We start from the raw sequence: 21,121 nt of genomic DNA on the forward strand, positions 1-21,121 counted from the left end.
GAAACGTCAGTTTTTAAAAAAGGGGCTTACTGCTCGCGAGTTAAAAAGAAATGCACACAGAAGAGAAATAACTAAAATAAGAAAGGAAGATCGGCAGTGGCCTAGAGTGGCACGGAATCTCCAATCTAATCAAACTTAACGCCATTCGATAGAGCTCGTTAAGCCGATTCGAATGGTATATGGGAAAGTTTGTGCAAATGAACGCATCCCTGAGTAAATCGACTTTAAAGTTTTTGGTTTACCGGGCTTCCGTAGCGTCCTTGGCCGCCCCTTTGCGCACCCCTGAGCCCACCCCTCGTCCCTTGAGGGATCACCCCTATTTTATTTCGCCGTACCTGAGTGCCTTTTTTTCGAAAAATTTTTGCCAGCCACCGGACTGCCTTATATATTTAGATAGATCTCCTTAAGAACTATCAAATTTCGTGATGTTTTACGCATTTTTAGATGTATTATAGCTTCAAATAAATCATTTACAAAAATAGACAGTTCCGTACAAGGGAGTAAATTACTGTCATAAAACAAAACACATCTCTTTCGGCTGACAACTAGTATATATCGCTTACGACTGTAGGTACCATATGCGAAAATGAATTTTCAATCCATTCGCCCGGATAAGTCTTGTCTCCTAAAATACCAACACCTTCACCAGCGCGAGAATTTAAATTACTATAAACCGAAGTCTTTAAACTTCGCAGTGAATAATCATCAGCAATAATGATATTTAGTGTATTGTGCACCTCATGAATATTTGTATTTTACAAATTATCCAAATATATAGAAATAACAAAAAAATGACTTCTCAAGTAATTTATTGGGTTTACAATGACAACATACAAAATCGTCCTCATCTTCTGATGAACTCATAATTCAAGTTGTTGCAATGATGATCCAGACAAAGCTTGAAGATACATCTGTCTATCCTCTTGCAATTTGATTCGCATGTCGTACAACGATTTCATAAATTGCGTCATTTCCTTTTCCGACTGCACTATTTCCTCCTGGGACCGCTGCAATAGCTTCCATGTGTCAACAATATTGAATTTCTCCATGAAACTAACTTGAAATTGAAAATAAAATTGATGAAGTCAAAATAAATGCCCGAATGTCAGGATTTGTGTTTGTTATACTTTCTGGCTTATTCCAAGGGAAGATTCCTACTAACACGTCAGCATGGGTGAGAGTTAATGCAGAGCGGTTGTTAATAAAGCCAAGTAGTTGAGAGCCTTTGGATTCCCTGGCATTAAATTGGATTGGACATGTTCGTGAATAGTTGCATCAACTTTGGCGTGACATTCCAGGCATGAGAATACAGATGACTTGCATTCAAAACGCCCTTCTGAAGTGACGACGATAACTACACGAGAACGAGATCCTGATTCAATTTGTACAGCAGGTGAACCACACAAAGTACATTGATGGGGTTTGAAACAGGGGACTAAAACATCTGAAACAAAATAATAAATAATAATTTAAAAGCAATAAGATAAGAAAATACTGTTGTACCTTTCTCTACGAGTTTCCCAGTGGAATCCACAAATTCCATCGTTTTCAAGGAGTACCAACTATCGCTGGAAACTAACCATCGATTATGAAATGGTTGCTGGGCATGAAAGGAAAAATCACAGTCTCCACAATAATGTTTTTTGCATGTCAAACACCTGGTAGCTCTCTCTCCAGAAAGTGACTGCGAGCAGTTATCACACTGAATTACCAATGGATAAGCCTGCTTTGAAAGGAAACTGTTGTAAACAGATTCTCGGACTCCCTCCCACAAAGAATCCATGTTTTCCATTCTTTCTGCAGAAGAAGCACCCTTTGCGTTTTCATTTTCTGGGTAGCAGCTTGAAGGAATATCATTAAAAATAGTTGCTACATCAACAATCATTTTCAACAATTGTTCACCACCTGTGCACAAGAAAGAAAACAAATTTAAAAAGAATACGAGGGATAACAAATAAGATCACTTAAAACTCACTTTGTGCAAGCTTTTCTTGACGGGAAACATCAAACCTATCATCAAGTTGGGTAATATCACTTTCCAATGCAGTTGAGAACACATTTGCAGAAGGAGAACTCACACTATTATCAGGATTATCCATGTGAGGTGTCTTTGTAGCTAATTATTAAGCTGTTTTATTCCTTTTTGTAGATTCACTATTTTCTGGTGAACGCAAAGCACCCAAACAACGAGGTCTTGACGAGGGTTCACCTTGGGCTTTAGCTTTAGCTTGATCTTCCTTTCTTATTTTAGTTATTTCTCTTCTGTGTGCATTTCTTTTTAACTCGCGAGCAGTAAGCCCCTTTTTTAAAAACTGACGTTTCCATCCATTTTTCATGAAAGCAGGCGGCCATTAACAACCGAGAAAGAAAACAAAACAAAAAAACAATTGCCGACTGCAATGCGATGCTGGCTGCTGAGGGACTGTCCATCTGAGATCTGAGGCCTGTGAGCCAATGAGAAGGCTAGAAATGCGACGGTTTTTGGTACGGACATGCCCGTACGTACGTGGAGAGTACGGCTATCTTTAGGCTCCGCCTAATTGTGGGCCGAGATTGGGGTGAACCCGAATCTCGGCCCACCTGACTGAATCTCGCCCACCCCAATCTCGGCCCACAATTAGGCGGAGCCTAAAGATAGCCGTGCAGATGGCGTTGTAGTTATCTCGGCCCACCACTGGGTGGAGCCTAAGGCCCTCTGGTAGGCCAAGAGGTACCATTCTTCACTGAGAGCTGCCACGAGACGGATGTCTGCTGAATCTCAGCCCACTTAGAGCTGGCGATTTATATCAAATATCGTTTTTCGATATATCATTAAAAAAATCGGTGTTTTCTGATTCATCGATATTTTCGATATGCAACATTGCCATGATACAAAAAATGCTAATTAAAAATACATGCAGGTAATAGGTATGTAGCCTTGTAGGAATTGTATTTTCGTCAAATTTGGCTAAGGAATGAAAAACAAACTGTGTCAGGTGACAAAAATATAAAATGGCAGAAATATTTCCTCAACATTGAAATGGAACGGAAACGAAAAGAAATCAAAACTTAAACATTTTTGTTAAAAAAAATCAGCATATCAACATTTGAGGGCTTTAAACCGTTCCTTTGTTTAGAAATAAGAAGTCCAGCCTTCGAAAATATCTGCTCCGAAGGCACAGAGGTAGCTGGTATACAAAATATCTTTTTTACAACATAGACTATAGGGGTATCATCACTCCGTCCGTCACAAACACATTTCCTCACTTTTTGAAAGTGATTCCAAACAGGACTGCCTCTCATTTCTTGGCACACAGTTTTTCTAAAACACCTAACAATAAAACTATTGATTGCATGTACGAAACAGAACTTAAAAAATTTCATTTTTTACTTACTGAAATCTGCAATTCCTGAACACTGCAACTGAAAACCACATACTGATAAAAGTCATTTTTAGTATTACTACATCGACTCCAATTGTTAAATTTTCCATTCCCATCAATTGACAGATGAAAGAAACAAAGACATATAATATATAAGGCTAAGAAAGTTCGGCGGCAAAGCACACGTTGCCATTTTGATTAAATACGATATTAACAAATATCACAAAATATCGATATTCGATATCTTCCGATGTTAGGCCAGATATATCGCCGAGTCAGATCTATCGATATTTCGCATGAATAATCGCCAGCTCTAGGCCCACTCGGTTCTTTTCAGAGCCAACCAAAAAGGCAACTGGCTTTACCAAAAAGGCAATTGCCTTTTTGGACTTGCCTTCCGGAAGAGTTGCCTTTCCGTCTATAATCCCATGAACATATTCCCTTTGATCTTAACTATAAATTTCATTTGTTACAAATGTTGTTTTCGATTTTCAACTATCGCTCATTTGAAAAATTAACAAATTTCAGTGCTTGGTTCGCCATTTTTTCTTCCGTAGCTCGTTCCCCCTTCAGCGGCTCAGCCTTGAACGCATCTCCCCCCCCCCCCTCTACCGATGCGAATGCCCCCAGTACTCGCAGGTAAAGTAGGAAATGAAACAATGCATGAAATACTGTATTTCTTTTGCATTTAAATTCTATTTTTTATGTTAAATATTCCCCTGATCACGACCCCAATTTATAACTGTGGTCAAATTGGTTGGCCATCGATTGGCGGCGACCAATGGGGTTGGGCTGGCTTTTCCCGATTTATTTTACCTTTCCTCCTTAAAAAATTTTGATTCCAACCCATCCCCGAAAAACGCGTTGTTTAACCATTCCATTTAACGCAACGCATACCACAACTGAAAAATTCTCCTCGGGAAGGTTCTCTCGGGCGTTCGAAAACTTTTGGTAGCTACTGTATGTCTGAACACGTTTTTTCTAACTCCTTGTCAAAATTCGGATTTTGTAAAAAAAATGTGAAAAAACTCGCATTTTTTACAGAATATACTATCAATGTTGCTTTGAAAATATAATAAAGAGGAGAAAACAAAATGAGTTTGCTGATTTGAACCTAGGTACGACATCTCGAATGGGTCCCCGACGATATTCTAACTTAGCTATTACTTGTTTACCAATTTAAAAAACTTGCTTACAAAACATTTTCAAGGACTCGACGCTAACCTCGGACATTTTCATGGTAGGCGATTAGGTTTGAGGGTAGACTAGAGTCTGTGGACGGTTAGCGTTGGTTGGCCACTAGGGTGGGTACTTTTTGAATTGAAAGCCGTCATGGCCGTCAATTTAAGAAATTATGCATTGATTTATTAATAGAAAACGCTGAATAATGGCTTCAGCTGATCGTTCACATTATTTGTATTATTTTTAGAAATTTTTAAGAGCTACAAGCTTGCGGTTCACGTTTTGTTTTATTTTTTATTTGAAAATTCAAGACAAGAAAAAACTCGTTTGGTATTGTTATAGTTCTGTGCTCTGGGAAGAAAGAAACGTAGAGAAGACGAAGGCGATTCGGAGAGAAGACAAAAGCGATTCTGAAGAACTGGACGGGAGGTGGATGACGGGCGTAGGTGAAGGAGAGAAAGGGAGGAGAAAAGAAAGGCATTCGGGTTAGAGGCGAAGAGAGAGACGGACGGTCTTGCTCAGAATAAAGAAGTGTTAATTATTGATCTAATTGATTGTCTTGCGGATCGAGATTCTTGCTTGATAACTGTGTTTAATCGGCTGTAAGCGAGTTTCTCACCTTTAATACAGGCGGAATTTCAAAGGTATGTGTGTGCGTGTGTCTATTTATTTAATGACGATTAGGTGAGATATGGAAGGCAAATGTGGATCGTAACATATGGTGTCAAAAGTGGGATTCAGGCCTTAAAATGGTTGGTGATCTCGACTGCCTGAGTAACCCGGGGTGGGAATTGAATGTGAAGCTTATGAGACGTGGGACGTTGTGAGAAATTTATGTGATGATGTGATGAGCTACGTGATGAGTTGATAATTATGTGATGAGTTATGTGATGATTTTATGACTTATTTGATGAATTGGTGACTTATATGTGATGGATATGTTATGTGATGCTAATTTAAAAAAAAGGAAAGAAGAGTGAGAAAGCATGTTTAGAAGAATTGTTGGGATGTAACTGGGGCGTGACTCGCTCTGTGAAGTCTAGAAAGCCCGAGAACAGTGTGTGAATCGGTAAATTTTCCTTCCTCTCGTTCAAAGGTTTCATTCAAGTAAGATGGCGGAACAAGAGGAGCGTCGGCATTAGATAGACATTGAGGAGAAGGAACGTCTACTCCAGGAAGAAGGAGAGAATCCTCCTCAAGAGGAGCATCCGGAAGGAGGATCACCGGGTCCGGCCCATCCACCACGGTAACCGAATGTTGAAGCAAACCTGCCTGACACGAACGTGATTGCACCGAACTTCATGTTGCTCCTCACGAACTTATTAGCAGGCCAGCAAGAACAAAGATGGATCAGCGACAACTACAAGTGTTGCAAGCAGAATCGCTAGCAACGGCCTTGAATAATTTGGTGCAACGAGAAGCGATGCCGGAAATTCCGCCTTCACCGCAGATGACGGATAAGAAATAGACAATTCGCCATGCCGTGAATGCCGAAGCCCTGGCAGGAGGGTGGAATGACAAACTTAAGTTAAACATGGCAAAAGCTGCGATGAGAGGAGCGGCAACACGATGGAGGCCGAATGGAAATGTAGAGAACGAATGGGGAGCCTGGTCACAAGCCATTGCAGAGGCCTTCCGGAAGCAGTTCACCCTAGAAGAATGGTTTCAGCTGGTAAAAGCGAGACAGCAGGGACTAGGAGAATCAGCCGCCCGATATGCGTCGGAAAAATCGAAATTACTCCGGTTCTACCCGGAGCCTTTTGTGGAACAAAAATTTGTCACATACCTTATTCAAGGGATGAGACACCGACAATGCAGTACGGGATTGCTTCAAAATCCACACTGACGATTCAAGAATTTTTTGCTATAGCGAACTGGAGAAAAATGCGTCCTTTGCACCACCTTTGGCCCCGCATCACCAAGAAACGATTCGTTTCTTGACTGTGCAATTGGAGAAGCAAGCTGTAGAATTGAAAGAATTGAAAGAACATCGGAGGCAGAATCGAAGAAACCGTCCCGCGCCGAATCCGCGCCAGCGTGATCGCCAAGTTGAAGGAAACCAGCCACTTCCAAAGTGTTTCCGCTGCGGGCAAGAAGGGCATATGGTGAGAAATCGCCCTTATCCAGGTCGATGTAGTCAGTGCCGATCTTCAGAGCATGAACGGCCGGATTGTCGAAATGATAAACGGGCCTGTTTTCCGTGTGGATCGCTTGAGCATCTTGTCAATAGATTTCCAAGCATGAAAACAGCATCAGGATCCGCCACTAGATTGCCGTATAAAAAGGAGAACCGGACGACACCAGCGTCGGTGAACGAGAAAGCTGGGCCGAGGGGGACGGTTCGTCAATAATTTCATGCTTTTCAGACCCCCACTTCCGGTTACGATCGCCGGAGGTTGAAATCAGAGTATCAGAATTTGGCGGAACGGTAAAGGCGATCGTGGACACGGGAGCAACAGTAAGTGCTGTGAAGAGATCGGGTGTCCGTGACATGAATTTAGAAAAATCTGCGATTGAGCAAGTCAAACTTGTGGATGTAGCTACGGTCCGCCCGTTGGGGGAAAGTAAAGTGTTGGTCGAATGGGGCGGAGAGAAGAAAAATATTACGTTCTTAGTGTTGGAGGAGATGCCTTACTCGATGATTTTGGGTACAGACTGGATTCGTACAGCAGCACTTTTTTAGTATAGAAAATAGGAGTTGGAGGGTAGCGGACGTGTTTGTCAAAAATACAAGTACTTAGATTTTATATTATACGTTAGCTACTTACATTTCAGAAATCGCTATAATTTCTAAGCAAAGGGATGCATGCTTGAAAATGTTTCAAGTTGGAAAATGTGTGATATAAGTGTAAATTATAATTTATGATTTATAACGATTTATAAGTAGTTTGCAAATACTAATGTATAAACTTTTAATTATTAAATAGATTTAAAATGATTATACCACTGCAGCATAGTTTAGAGAGAAAACTGAACATGTCAACATGTCTCTGCCGGTTACCGACGGGATTGCCTTGCTAATAACTAAAATCTATGACCCAAGTAAGCCTATTCACTCCCAAAATGTCTGGCTTTACCCGAAAATTTCGGGGTTATTTTCCCCAAATATTTTCAGTTAAATTTGAAAAAAAATGAGATTTTTTAAGTAAAACCCCGAAATTGGAAAAAAGGGTCGCAATTTCGTACATTCACCTATTTTTGGTGGTTGAAAACCCCCCAAAAGTGGTACCCTTTTTAACAGCGAGACGTCGTCATTTATAACAACAACGAAAAGATTCGGGCGACCAAACGAAGCAGTGATGAACTCGAAAGATTTCTGGACAATCACCCTCCTTGTGAACCTGATGAAGAAGCGGCAGTTGCCTAGAGTGGCACGGAATATCCAATATAATCAATATAAACTCAAAGTCATTCGATAGAGCTCGTTGAGCCGATTCGAATGGTATAAGAGAATATTTGTGCAAATGAACGCATCCCTGAGTAAATCGACTTTAAAGTTTTTGGTTTACCGGGCTTCCGTAGCCGCCCCTGAGCCCACCACTGAGCCCACCCCTGAGCCCACCCTTAGTCCCTTGAGGGATCACCCCCTTTTTTTCGCCGTATCTGAGACCTTATTTTGCTTAAAAGTTTTGCCCGATTCGATTAGATTGGAGATTCCGTGCTACTCTAGGCCACTGCCGAAGAAGCCCTTAGCATCAAACAAGCAACCGTCAATCCATCTTATTACGTCGTTTTGTGCCGATGACTCGCGCATCGCTATCGAGCGGATCAAAAAAAAATTGTGATCGCCTAGTTCATCGTAAATATTGTGAAAATACAAAAAGAAGTTGGGTGATCCCCAACTGCATAGTATCAGGAAAAGAGGGGGAATGTACGGAGCCAGTTATGAATCCCGGCTTAAAACCCGTGCGGTTCTACCCGAAGGAAGAGCCACGTCTATACCGTTATCCGAGGCGGTTGTCTTCGGCTGTACCCCTGGGTGAGGAAGACACCGGTGAACCCAATAGCTTATATTAGTCGACGACTGACCGACGCAGAGAAAAATTATCATTCAAATGAGCTGGAATGCTTAACGTTGGTATGGGCGTTGAAGAAACTTTGTCACTACTTATTTGGTCGACGGTTTCAAGTTAAGACGGACAACAATGTGGTAAAGTTGCTGTGCAGTAAAAAAGAGCTAAAAGGAAAGTTTGCGCGTTGGATAATGGAACTGCAGGATTTCGATTTTCAAATCCACCATCTAAAGGGGACGGAGAACATCGTCGCAGACACTCTCTCTCGCTATCCCGTAGAGTGCGGAGGTTGTACTGAGATCAACGTTTGTGTGCTTAAACCGACCGGGTACTAGACGGAAGAGTTGGTCATATGGCAACAGGGAGACGACTCGGTTAAGGCGCCAGCGCTTCGCCTCCACTAATGAAGGATGGGACACTGAAGGAGCGCGAAGATGGAATATTCCGCTTGGCGGAAGGGGTTCTCTACAGGATAAATACAATGGGAAAAGATGGAAAGAATTTGTTAGTTGCCCCGTCCGTCCCAAGAAGAGACATCGTTAAAAATTGCCACGACGCGCCCACTGGCGGACATTTTGGTATCGAGAAGACCTGGGCAAAACTGAATGAACGATATTAGTGGCCGAAGGTGAAAACGAGTGTGGTAACCTATGTGTCTTCCTTTGCATTTTGTCAATTGCACAAGTGTCCACGAAACCGGTTGGAGGGAGAACTGCTCCCAATTGAGCCGCCAAAAGAGTGTTTGAGCGTATATGGAATCGATCATATTGGCTCCCGAAAGAAAACGTTGAGGGGGAGTAATATGTCTTAGTGGCCATTGATTTGCTAAGCAAATGGGTGATCGTGGCCCCAGTCTCAAGCGTTGCAACAATTCCTATAGTGCCGTTTCTGCAAGGCGGAATCATTGCTCACCACGGAGTTCCCAGACGGTTTATTTTGGACTGGGGAACGGCCTTTAAGTCGATCGAGTTGGGGAGAGCTCTCAATAAATGGGCACAGTTTTGCTTCACCCGCGTACCCAAAATCAAACGGGCAAGTTGAGCGAACCAACGCGACGATCGTCATGGCCATGAAGGCATTTCTCGACAAGGATCAATAAACTGGGATGAATTACTACCTGAAGCAGCAGTAGCTTTGAATACGGCCAAACAGTCTAGTACTGGTCTGACCCCGTTCGAGATTCTCTATGGATGGAAAGCGGAACTTCCCCATGAACGCCTCTTTCCATGGCCAGAAGAAAAGGAGAATCTAATACCGCCTTCGTGAAAAGACTCGACGATCTTAGACTAACTGTTCAAAAAAGACTGAAAGAACGACAATAGGAACACAAACGAAAGGTAGACAAGAAACGAAAAAGGGCCAGACGATATGAGCCCGGTGAACTCTTCCTGGTGGCACGTGATGTCCATAAAAAGGAAAGAGCGAAAAAGTTTCTTCCTCTTTACATAGGTAAGCCCTATTAAATTTTCAACCAGATCCCTCCAGTAACCTATCTCATCGAGGATGTACCTGCCTGCAGGAAAAAGAAGACCTGGAGACGCTTTCCGGCCCATTTCAGCCAGCTGAAACCCTTTCCAGTCCCGCGTTACGACGAGTGGGATGCCGGACCTCAACGAACAAAAACTAGAGACCCACCTTCGCCGCCAAGAAAACGGACGACAAGTGGACGTCAAGTAAAGCTACCGGGCGTCTACGATGACTTCGAGCTAGATTCTTCCCCGTGGAGCGGGAAAAAGGCGGATTTTCGTCCCGAAAATCACGGCCAGAAAAGGCCAAGTGTTATAGTTCTGTGAAGAAAGAACCATAGAGAAGACGAAGGCGATTCTGAAGAACTGGACGACAGGTGGATCACGGGCTGGCGTAGTTGAAGGAGAGAAAGGGAGGAGAAAAGAAAGGCATTTGGGTGAGAGACGAAGAGAGAGACGGACAGTCTTGCTCAGAATAAAGAGTGTTAATTATTTATTTAATTGATTGTCTTGCGGATCAAGATTCTTGCTCGAGAACTGTGCTTAATCAGCTGCAAGCGAGTTGCTCACCTTGAATATAGGAGGAATTTCAAAGGTATATGTGTGCGTGTGTCTATTTATTTAATGGCGATTGGGTGAGTTATGGAAGGCTAATGTGGATCGTAACAGTATAACCGCTTAGTACCACTTGATATTGTGTTATTGTTTTCTTTTTCAATTTTGTCCATTTTTGAATTAAAAAAAAACCTTCTTTGCTATATTCCATAGTGAATTCAATGAAAAATGAACAGGAATTGTACCACACATCAGTCGACGAGAGTAAGTAATTATCTACAAGTGGTTGGGTGTGGAAGTACTACGTACTTTTACCAACAATTATTTTAAAATTTCTTTTCAGTTGGATCCAATCACTAAGAGTCCATCGAACAACAGGAACGACTCATCATACTTCGAGTAAACAATTCTTTTTAAAAGGCTTGCTTTTAATTCGTTTGTAACTGGTTACTCTTTTTAGGCTAGCCATCCCAGATCCCAACCTGGTCCTTTCAAGAGTTGTGTTACAAATGGCAGTGCACGTGTATTTGCTAATCCACAGGAAAGAGGAAGGTGGCTTCGAAGAAAAAACAAAAGAATTGTTTCCATTGAGAAGCAACTACAGATTGTTGAAGGGAATGGCGTCCAGTCATTCTTGGCTATTTTATCTGAAAACAATGATGACGGCAGAAAGACGTTCTATAATTTTGGTTCAAGCCGCCATGGTCTTTGACTCACCCAAAGGAATAGCATTTGTCAAAAAATGGCATGAAGTTATCAACTTGTACCAAACTATGTATGGTTTAATTATGTTTTATATTTCGGTGTTATACATTTAAATTCTTGTCTATAGAAGAACGTCGAGCTGCCTATCAAAATATTAAGGAAGGGTCATCTTTGGGGGAACAAGGTCGTGGATCGTACTCGTAATTCCAATTTGTGTTTTTTTTTCAAATTCTTGTGAATTAAAAATTTTTCTTTTTTAGCTGAAGATGAGAATGAATCTGAAAGCATGGAAAATGAAGATGGCCGAGTCGGAGAAGATCCCGTTCCCCCGATCACCGTTCCCCCGATAATTGCTTCTACGCCGTACATTTCACCTGAAAGCCAGCCTTTATTTGAAGAAAATGCTGTGACTATCCCAACTACAACTACTCCCGCATCAATTGTTGTTGCTGCTACACAATCGAATTCAACTACACTCCCTAATATGACATCACGTGTAGGTGAGTGCTTTAGACATAAAGCTGAAATGTCGAAGAAATGAAATTAAATTATTCTTCCATTCGGAATGTTTATGCTTATAATACATTGTTATTTAACTTTAAACTATGAATCAGGATGACAGCAGAGAAGCTGAGTCTTTAGTCGAAGAAGCTGCCGAATTTAATAATCCTCCTAAACCTCCTATCACTCACATGCCAACGATTACATCCTCATGTATCATTTCTTTTTCATCACTAATACCTTCTACGTCATCGTCATCCCGTAAAGGGGTAGTTTCTCGTCGTGGAAATGCAGTCCCGAGCGGCGGAATCGGAGTTAAACATGGTAGACTATTTATCATTACGCAAGTTGGTGAGTGTGGAGGAAAATATTATTATACCAATCCGATTAGTGGCGATGTAAGTATTTCATTTGTTGCTCAATCCGAGGGATTGTTGACTCCTTGATTTCAAGAGTGCATGAAAAGTGCGAATGCCTTTCCCTGTCACTTTTTTGTGAATTTTTGATCCAATGTAGTCTTCGATGTACGATTTGAGTCAACAACCCCTCTTCTTTCAAATAGAAAACAATAATACAAACTTTCTGATGAGCTTCGGCCATATCCAAGTCCCTACCTCTCAGCAGCTGTTAAGAATATTCGCAAACTGCAAAGGAATTAAGTTCCGATTGCTTGGCAAGAAAATGGCCCTTAAATATTAAATATTTTCAGTTGCCAGTTGTAATTTACTATAATAATGTTCCCTTTCAATATTTTTTTTTTTTTTTTAATTTCATTATTGTTTCAGAAAGAAATCGATGATTTCAATAATGTTAAAAATATTCTTAACCTAGTCTGAATCCAAGATGCAATACAAACTCAACAAGTCACAAATTTTTAAAATTAAATACCTTTAGTCTGAATAATTTTATAATTATCACATTAAAATCGTTTAAGAAGAAAATCACGAATGAATAATTTAGTTCTGTATTTAACCATACATTGATGTAAGAAAGTTTTCTCTCTTAGAAACGATTTATTACAAACAGCATGTGCGTATTTCTGTAGTTGGTTGGATCAATTAGCCGTCTTGTTAGAAAACGTCATAACAGTAAACCATCGTTTAAGGTTTCAGGCTTAATTAATGCAAAATCTATTCTGTTCCCATCCCATTTCAAGATGCGAGTGGATTTCTGACAGTGTGGGTTTGGTCGTAATAGACGTAAAGTTTTCTTGATGGATCAGCGGGATGTGTAACGCGGAAATCTTTTTCGTACATTGGTTTTATAAGGATTTTAAATAGTCTCACGTTTACTTTGGCGTTGTCGCCAACTATCTGATGAACTAGAAATGAAATTTTTCTTTTCCTTTTTTTAATGACGTAAATGGTTAGGAAATACAGCCGCCTCCCGGTTAATTTTTCTACACGCCAACTACCAACTAGCGCTGAATACTTTAAGGTGAGACCCATAACAACAAAATTGAATTAAACTGTTGGCTAGAACTATTGGTCCACTAGCCTTTACACGTTGTTCGTCTGGCGCAAAAACTGTGTGTTGTAAAATTTGGCCACCGTCCACATCTTGCCCTTCACCAACTGTTTCCTGTGCATTCATCATCCAATAATGGTTCCTCTCAGTCATCTTCAATTATTTCATTCAATTCCCTTTGATCCATTGTAACCGCGCCGAAGTTTACCTCCCTTTTACGATTTGCCAGAGTGTATCCACAGCAACAATGATTTGAACGTCATCTCATCAATTTCAACACTGACTCTGCGTTCTTGATGTTGTTTTAAAAAATCTACTAACATCATTAAATGAGCTAAGTTAACGTTAGTATTATCAACATCTCCCTTCGTTGTTCCTTTGTAGGTAATTATCGTACTATAACTGGGAACCGTAAGCAAAAGCGTGTTTTCTGATGAATCAATAAAGTGTAGGACTAGGGAGACCGAAACCATGTGGAACACCAGGCCACTTTGGACAATGCGAGTAAAAGTAGTCTTATTATTTTTTTGAAAATCGGAATTTTGAATTATAACTGAAGAAGAATAATGCTTCCTTCAAAATCATACTCAAAGTTCTGATTTTTTAATATAATTAGACTAGTTTAAATCGCATTGTCCATCCTTTTCAAGTCCATTGACAATATCTGAATTTTTAAGGAGGCTTGCTGAAGTTTAACATCTGAAATGAAAAACAATAATTAGAGTGCTGAATTTAAATGATAAATATCGCAATTAACTGACAAAATAGTAAAGAAGCTTTTGCATTGCGTTCCGATTGTTTGTCGGTCTCTTCCTCGAAGACACCTACTAAATCCTGAACAGAATCCTTCATCGTCACGTTTAAATAGATTAATAGCTGGTATTATTCCAACCAAATTTCATATTTTTTAGACTACTTATGTAAGTTGACAACTTCACGGCAAAGGTTTTTAACCCACCTTCGGTTGTTTGTCAATGGATTGGATGATCACTTGTTTATTTTTTATTTGATGGGATTCCTGGAATGTGTACTATTTGCAGTGGCAGTGCGTTCATCAGTTTCCGTGATGAAGTTTTTTAAATTTGAACTGCTGTTATTGAATGAGTATTGGGTAGAAAAAGCTGAGTTATTGTGAAAATCCATGTAATGGACCACGGAAACATTTGTCTTTTCATCATCCGGCACAAATAACACATTAGTCGTGAACATCAATAACTTAATAGCAGTAATATGAGTCACCAATTGTGAAGACGTGAAACAACATACTAAAGACTGTTGTCATTAAGTGGCTTTTCGTTTTGCAGCAATTGAACTACCACTTTGATGGTGTCCACCCGTTTCGGCACTTTTTTCGGAACTTTTGATTTTGGCGTTTTTGGCACCCATATAAAACGCTTGGTCCCCCCTTGTATTTAAAATCTCCTCGTTCATTAAAAAATCTTTCCGTTTCGGCACTAATATTCTCCGTTTCGGCACAAATTGTGTTTTTTACGGCACCAACTTTGTCCGTTTCGGCACAAAAATCTAAGCCAGGAATTCATCGTTCAGTTTTCCTCCTCCTTTATATTTAAAATTTTAGTTTCAAATATGTAGTATAATTTAAAGTTTAATTGACTCTGCTGACATAAGATTCCAAATCTAAAATGAAATAATCTCAAATAGCGGCTTTTCACTTTGTGGTTTCGCGTGTCAATTGTTTCGATGTCCGCCATTTTTGCTGGTTGTTTATGTCATGTTTTGCGTATTCTGTACTGGCTAAAAGTTATTTTTCCCAATAAAAAGTGTATTTTGTGAATCAACGTGTTATTTTTTTATATTTTTTTGCATCAGTTAATTGCTACGTATCTGGGTTAGTATCTGTAGCAATTTGTGTTTTCAGACCATATTTCTTGTATTTTTTAACATTTTTTGTTTAGGGCTGTCTTTGGTAACACAATTTTTGAAAAACAAAATTACCGAGTGATTATGTGATCAAGATTCTTCTTGATGTACCTAGTGATGGTGAATTATAGAATTATTTGTATTTTTCTTTATGTTTCGACATTCAAAATTTCAAAAACTGATGAAATTTACCTCCTTACAAAGAAAACGAAGTATCAGTGTAATGTATCAGAAGGCGAAAAGAAAGTTGACCCATGCCTACTTTAAATCGTATGATGGCGCAAGCCAAGAAACAGTCAAAAATATAAAAAAGGGGAAAGCGGCATAATGATGCAGCTCTTATAGATTTTTCGATCAACATATGGTGGCCGCCAAACATATGAAGTTTTTCACGAAAACATGCCTGGTACACTTCCTTCTCCTTCAACCGTTCGAGACAGACTTACAAAATACAACAATGCTTGTATGCCAGGTATTGTTTTGACAGTCCTTCTATTGATTAAAAATAAATAATTAATTACATAACACTTCTGTTTTTCAGTTACCAAAAATCTGTTCTGGAGACTATTCAAATCTGAACTGGAGATATAAACATAAAACAATAACTATCCAATGTTCATTTCAATTTCAGAGGATGCCATTATTGAAAAAAGGGAGTTCAATCTGAGATGTGATTGTATCCTCGGTGGTAGCCTTCCACTAGGAGATAATAGTTTAACTGATTGCAAATATGGTGGTTCCGTTCATTAGTCAAATAATTAGTTCAGTACTTCAAGCTCCTAAAAGGCAGCCAAACTTATGATCGTCAAAATGCCCCGAACCATGGCCGATTCGTCTCCTGCTATTCGAATCGGATCTTTCGCAAATGACAACAAAAGGACATCACTAGATGTAAAAAATAGTCATGCTTAAGTAAATAGATCCAATGGTGACAGCAGAGAAATGAAGTTCATGCTCGAGCACACGGGCTTGGAAGGGAAATTTCTAGCTTCCCGAAAAACTAAGAAGCATATATATTTTTTAAGATTTTGTCCGGGGCTGTCGTTTAACATCCGGACTTGTGACTTTGCCTTAACAGATGTTACCCATAGTCCAACAAAACTTCGAACAAAGTTTCTGAATCCAGACTTGATTGCTCTTGGCAACTATGTTGCTACCTCAAACGACCTCCACTGCCTAATGGACAAGAAGTCCAGAGAAAAGCTATTTATTCAAAAAGGTAGGTTTTATTTCGTTCCATCAATGTTTAATTGTCTCAATATAGTGCATTTTAATTTTTATTCTTTTATTGGTGGTCGATCTATCTTTAGTGGACAAGATGAATTTCTACGCAGCTGGGCGAATTTCTAATCCCATAGTTCATGAAATATTGGCCAAACTTTGGAAGGTAAACTATAGCCGACAATAGACAATTTTTTATTACTAGTTAAACAGTATTTAATAATCAAAGTATTAAAAAATAGGGGATGCTGCTGGCACATCGTGTTATCTTGAGATGGTGTACAGTATCCTAAACAGAAACTAGGAAAGCGATTTTTCTATCGAAAACCACCTAGTGGCTGGTCAGAAAAATCCTAGTCTTTGTTTTTTGAAAAGGGCAATTTTTTCGATTTCCAAAGATGTTGTTTTGGTATCATTTTTGTTTTCTGTTGACACCATTTTTGGATCTTAAATGGATACGCATATATTTTAGATGTTTTTTATGTTTTTTTGATTCATGAGATAATTGGGATTGAAATTCGTGAAATATCACGAAAACCCAAAGTCTCCCATTCCATCCACATCGTGTAAGGCCCTCTCCAGATTACGATCCGAAAACTACTTTAAAGGGGGTATTTCGGACGCCTTGACTTGGAAATCGCCTTTTAAATGTAATGCTTTGTTTATAGAAATACTGTTCAAACAGTATGTCGTCGATGGTTGTGGTCGGACTAGGGGAAGTCATCTAGACACAAGTGTTATAGCTTTTCTGTAGTGACAGAAATTGACAGAAAGGTAGTAGAGAGAAGAACACGTGTATGGGTAGAAAAAACAACACCACCGAGGAAGAACCGTTGTGTGAATTTTGATAAAAATTTTTTGCAAGGCATTGAATATTAGGTAAATTATTATTTTTTTCTGTGTTTGATAAAAACCACACTGATTACATTCATTAGGAAATCCTTGTTACTTTCGTGAAAAGACCAATCTTGTTTGGTCCCAAAATTTTTTTATAGAATAAGAATACGTGACTCAATGTGCTAGATTTGGTTATTTCCCTTTAATAAACCTGTTAAACAGAGTCACATATTCTATTTTTTCACGAATCTCTTTTTTTTTAAAATTTATTATTCTCATTATACTTGTCCATGCTTTTCCAATATCGTAGATTATTGCATGGTGACACAATTTTGAGCTTACTCGTACTTTCTCATTATTACTATTAGTATAGACGGGTTATACATGTTAAATTAATAAAATCCAGCCATCATATGTTAGTCTTCATATTCCGACACCCAGTATATATTATTGAATTGATTGTTTATACAAAATTTTAATTGAAACAGAAAAAAATTTGAACCTTAAGAACAGTGGAATTTGAGAAAGATGTTGATGAAAATAAATGAAGGGAACTTGGCTAAAAATGAGCTCCTTCGTCTGTCAGAGATGCTTGTTAAAATTGAATTTTTTTGACAAAAGTAATTAATTCTATTGTAAAAGCAATTTTAGGACTGATTATAATAAAGACTCATAAAGAGCGTCGAGGATATCATTTTGAAACAGGTCTCGCTGAAGTTATCTCGATAATCCCTGAACTTACTGCTATGGTCCAGGGTAACTCAGAAACAGCACGTGATTACCTTTATCACCTCAAAAACCAAAAATCTTGAACGCCTAGACACCACAATAACATTGTTTTATTAGTGATTGGGTTTAAAGATTTGTCCGAACAACTGTTAGTCGGTCAGAACCAAAATTTAGCTCGACGGTCCACAAAGGGTGCACAAAAACGCTTTTAAAGTTTTGGATTTTACGTGGCTGAGAAGAATTAAGGGGCAGACTGAGCACACCAAATAGAGTGGAGTCAGTGAAGTGTCGGGTTTCTGAAAATTTCAAACTGACCCCACATTTAAACAGCCCTGGCGTTTTGGAAAAGTCAAGATGAATTGAAAAACTCAAACTTGTTCAGTGTAAATCCCCATATATTATCCATATATTATATATAATGTCCATTTGTTATGGTAGCAATGATCATTTTCATGATCAGCAAATATTTTATTGTAACTGCAAGCGATTATTCTGTTGATTTCATTTCTTTGATGGTTACTATCTGCTACTTCCCCTGTAGGATCTTAATTTGCTTCGTCAGTAGACAATTTTACACTTTCTTTGGAATTAATTTCTTTTTTAATTCAAATAAGAGCAGCCATGAAAGGTCGACGTAACGTTTTGAGATGATTTTTTGTTGTCATGTTTTGGTTTTGAGATATCTACATTCATAAACATTGTCAGAATCCAATCAGTGTGACCCTGTTGTCCTACAGATGCAGGATTACCTTAGCAGATAAAATATGTACTTGAAGGATTAGCATAGCGACTAAAATAACATTTTTCCTTGAACGAAATGAATGGTTACTTTTGGATTGGGTATACCACGAGTCACGTGCGTTGCCGTGCTCCACGAATGGCACCCTAGTGGTGTTGTACCAAAGCGCAACAGCCGCTTAGGTCCTAACCGTACTCACCCAATAAAGCAGTGAAAAAATTCGATACACCAAAAATAGACCGATTCCAACCGCAACTTACCAAGTGTTTTGAATCTTATATACCCCACAATCACTTACTTTCTTAACTTGTATTCATTCACGACCACCAGATGTCGTTATTTATTTTAATATATTGTGGTGTGAGGCGGAGGCAGGGAGCCCACAAAGAAAAGCGAGGTCTCCCTCTTCTTTTCGATACGACGAGCTTAGAGGGCTGTTAAGAGAATAATCTGGTCTTGATAATCTGGTTATTCCTTGTGATATTTATGAGTGGAAATAAATATTGTTTGAACTTTCCTTTATTTTTTTTTACAGTTTTTGAATTATTCTTTTATATCTCCGAGAGGAGATGTGGTGACAAGAAGAGTAATAAAGAACCAGAAAAAGGTTCAGGGGGGCTTATAGTTTTAATTTTCCATCCCCCCAAAGAGATGTTAACCTAGAGGACCTAATGGTAGGCTGATGACCTAGTTTGAAATCAAAAACAAATGTTTGGCTTCAGGCATATTTATTAAGGAATAACAAAATATGAAAATGATCGGCACTAAGTCTGCTTCTTTGATCCCTAATAAAATCGCCATCTGCAGATAAAGCATTTACGATGGGACGGAAGTGGCGGGAAGACAAAAAAGTTGACAACATCAATAAAGAGTCGGATATTACAGGAAATTTTACTGAAAGCCAATAATTGAACGAATCTTTTGACAATGGAAGGTGGCTTTTCAGGTAATCCCAGATTTTTACAGCAAAACAAGTGGTCGTGTCTGAAGCCTCTCCAGTTCGTTCGGCATTTACTTCCTCGATCATGGTGGTGTCGTGAAAAGATTTACAAGACTTTTGAATCGTTGTAAGTGAGGAAGCTCCAAAATTCCTGTTGGATGCGGACCGCAAGTTGATTGCTCGCCTCAACCCTACTTTTAACCTTCATCTCGGCCACCTCCCCTCTGTAAATTGATCCCATTTTTCTTGATCCTTTATGACATTTTTTAATTACAAGTAAATCTCCCGGGAAAATCTGTATAACCTTGGATCCAGAAAAGTAGAAACAAGTGGGCTCTTTTTCATGATAACATGAAATCGATCCGTAATATTTCTTAAAAGGTCAAATTTCATTTCGAAAATTGTCAAAATGGGCAATTAGCCTCGATATTCTCTATCGCTTCTAAACCATGTTGAATTATTTGGATCGATGAGAAGACCTTTGAAATGGATGAATAATATTTTGGACTGAGATCTGTGGTAACTTCATCAAATGGTTTTAATATTTCGGCTACTCCCGTCAAGATACTCTACTTGCTGGTGATATATAAAAGGTCGGTTCTTTCTATAGCTTTTAGTGCATCATTCACAACGTCTTTTAAAGTAAAAAGCCTTTGGGTGACCTAGAATGTTGAGTTCCATCGAATATAGACGTCTTGTGTCAGCTTACATTTCCCCCCAGTACATAGGATATTGAGTTTTGACGGTAGCGTGGTTACTTTTATGAAAGTAAGTCACGAGAACATGGCCAAATCTTTGGAAATCTTCAATTTATTTTGGAGGATTGATTCTTTTACCGCTTGGCTTAGTGCATGAGCGAAAAATGGAATATGCATCCAATTATTTAAACTCATAGCCTAAAAAAATCCGAAAAAATTGCAAATATGGGAACGTTATAAATAAATATTTATAAATTACAATTTTTATATTTATCGTATTATCGATAACTACTTTCTCGCAGTTCTTAGTAGCTGAGCGGAAAATGTTAGTGCGGTTTGGCTTTCCACTACCAGGATTGTGTTGAGCTCACGGGAAATAACTTTTTGTTTCTTCGATGGTTGTTAAGAGGTAGCTTTGATAATCTGGTTACGCGATATATGTTATTGAAAAAATAAATTGTTTGAACTGGACTTTTCTTATCATTTATATTTTATTTGGCTCAAATGAAATTTTTGTGGTCTCATCCACAACACAAGAGAAATGAAAAAAAAACAACAATTTAGAAACATTCCGTTTCTTCACGATCATAGATTTATTAACTGATTTCGAAAATAAAAAGTCAAATCAAATGTGATGAAGAGCAATATTTTTCACATTAATAATCTTAAAGGCTTGCAGGGTTAAAAGGCTATGATCTTGTGAAAGAAACTTTTTCCAAAAAAACAGTCGACGGAAAAAATGACATTTGAGAAAGCCAAAACATGTAATGACTCTCGTTTAAATAAAGAAGGTTGAATCAATGGAAATTTTTCCTTTACTAGTCT

The 21,121-nt window shown here is 38.9% G+C and overlaps 1 protein-coding gene and 1 long non-coding RNA gene across 2 annotated transcripts; both read right to left on the reverse strand.

Moving 5' to 3' along the window:
* Window positions 1–804: 804 nt before the first annotated feature.
* Window positions 805–2,317, reverse strand: LOC124326891. The gene is made up of 4 exons (XM_046785609.1): window positions 1,976–2,317; window positions 1,504–1,905; window positions 1,128–1,444; window positions 805–1,057 (listed from the first exon to the last, which is right to left on the reverse strand). The coding sequence occupies exons 1-3, from the start codon at window positions 2,097–2,099 to the stop codon at window positions 1,182–1,184; spliced, it is 789 nt and encodes a 262-aa protein (XP_046641565.1). The 5' UTR covers window positions 2,100–2,317; the 3' UTR covers window positions 805–1,057; window positions 1,128–1,181.
* Window positions 2,318–2,901: 584 nt separating this feature from the next.
* On the reverse strand, window positions 2,902–3,541 carry LOC124325964. The gene is made up of 2 exons (XR_006915470.1): window positions 3,375–3,541; window positions 2,902–3,310 (listed from the first exon to the last, which is right to left on the reverse strand). It is a non-coding gene; the product is annotated as an uncharacterized LOC124325964 (long non-coding RNA).
* Between the last annotated feature and the right edge of the window lie 17,580 nt (window positions 3,542–21,121).

The sequence above is a fragment of the Daphnia pulicaria genome, chromosome 2, assembly GCF_021234035.1.
Source record: "Daphnia pulicaria isolate SC F1-1A chromosome 2, SC_F0-13Bv2, whole genome shotgun sequence".
Taxonomy (NCBI): domain Eukaryota; kingdom Metazoa; phylum Arthropoda; class Branchiopoda; order Diplostraca; family Daphniidae; genus Daphnia; species Daphnia pulicaria.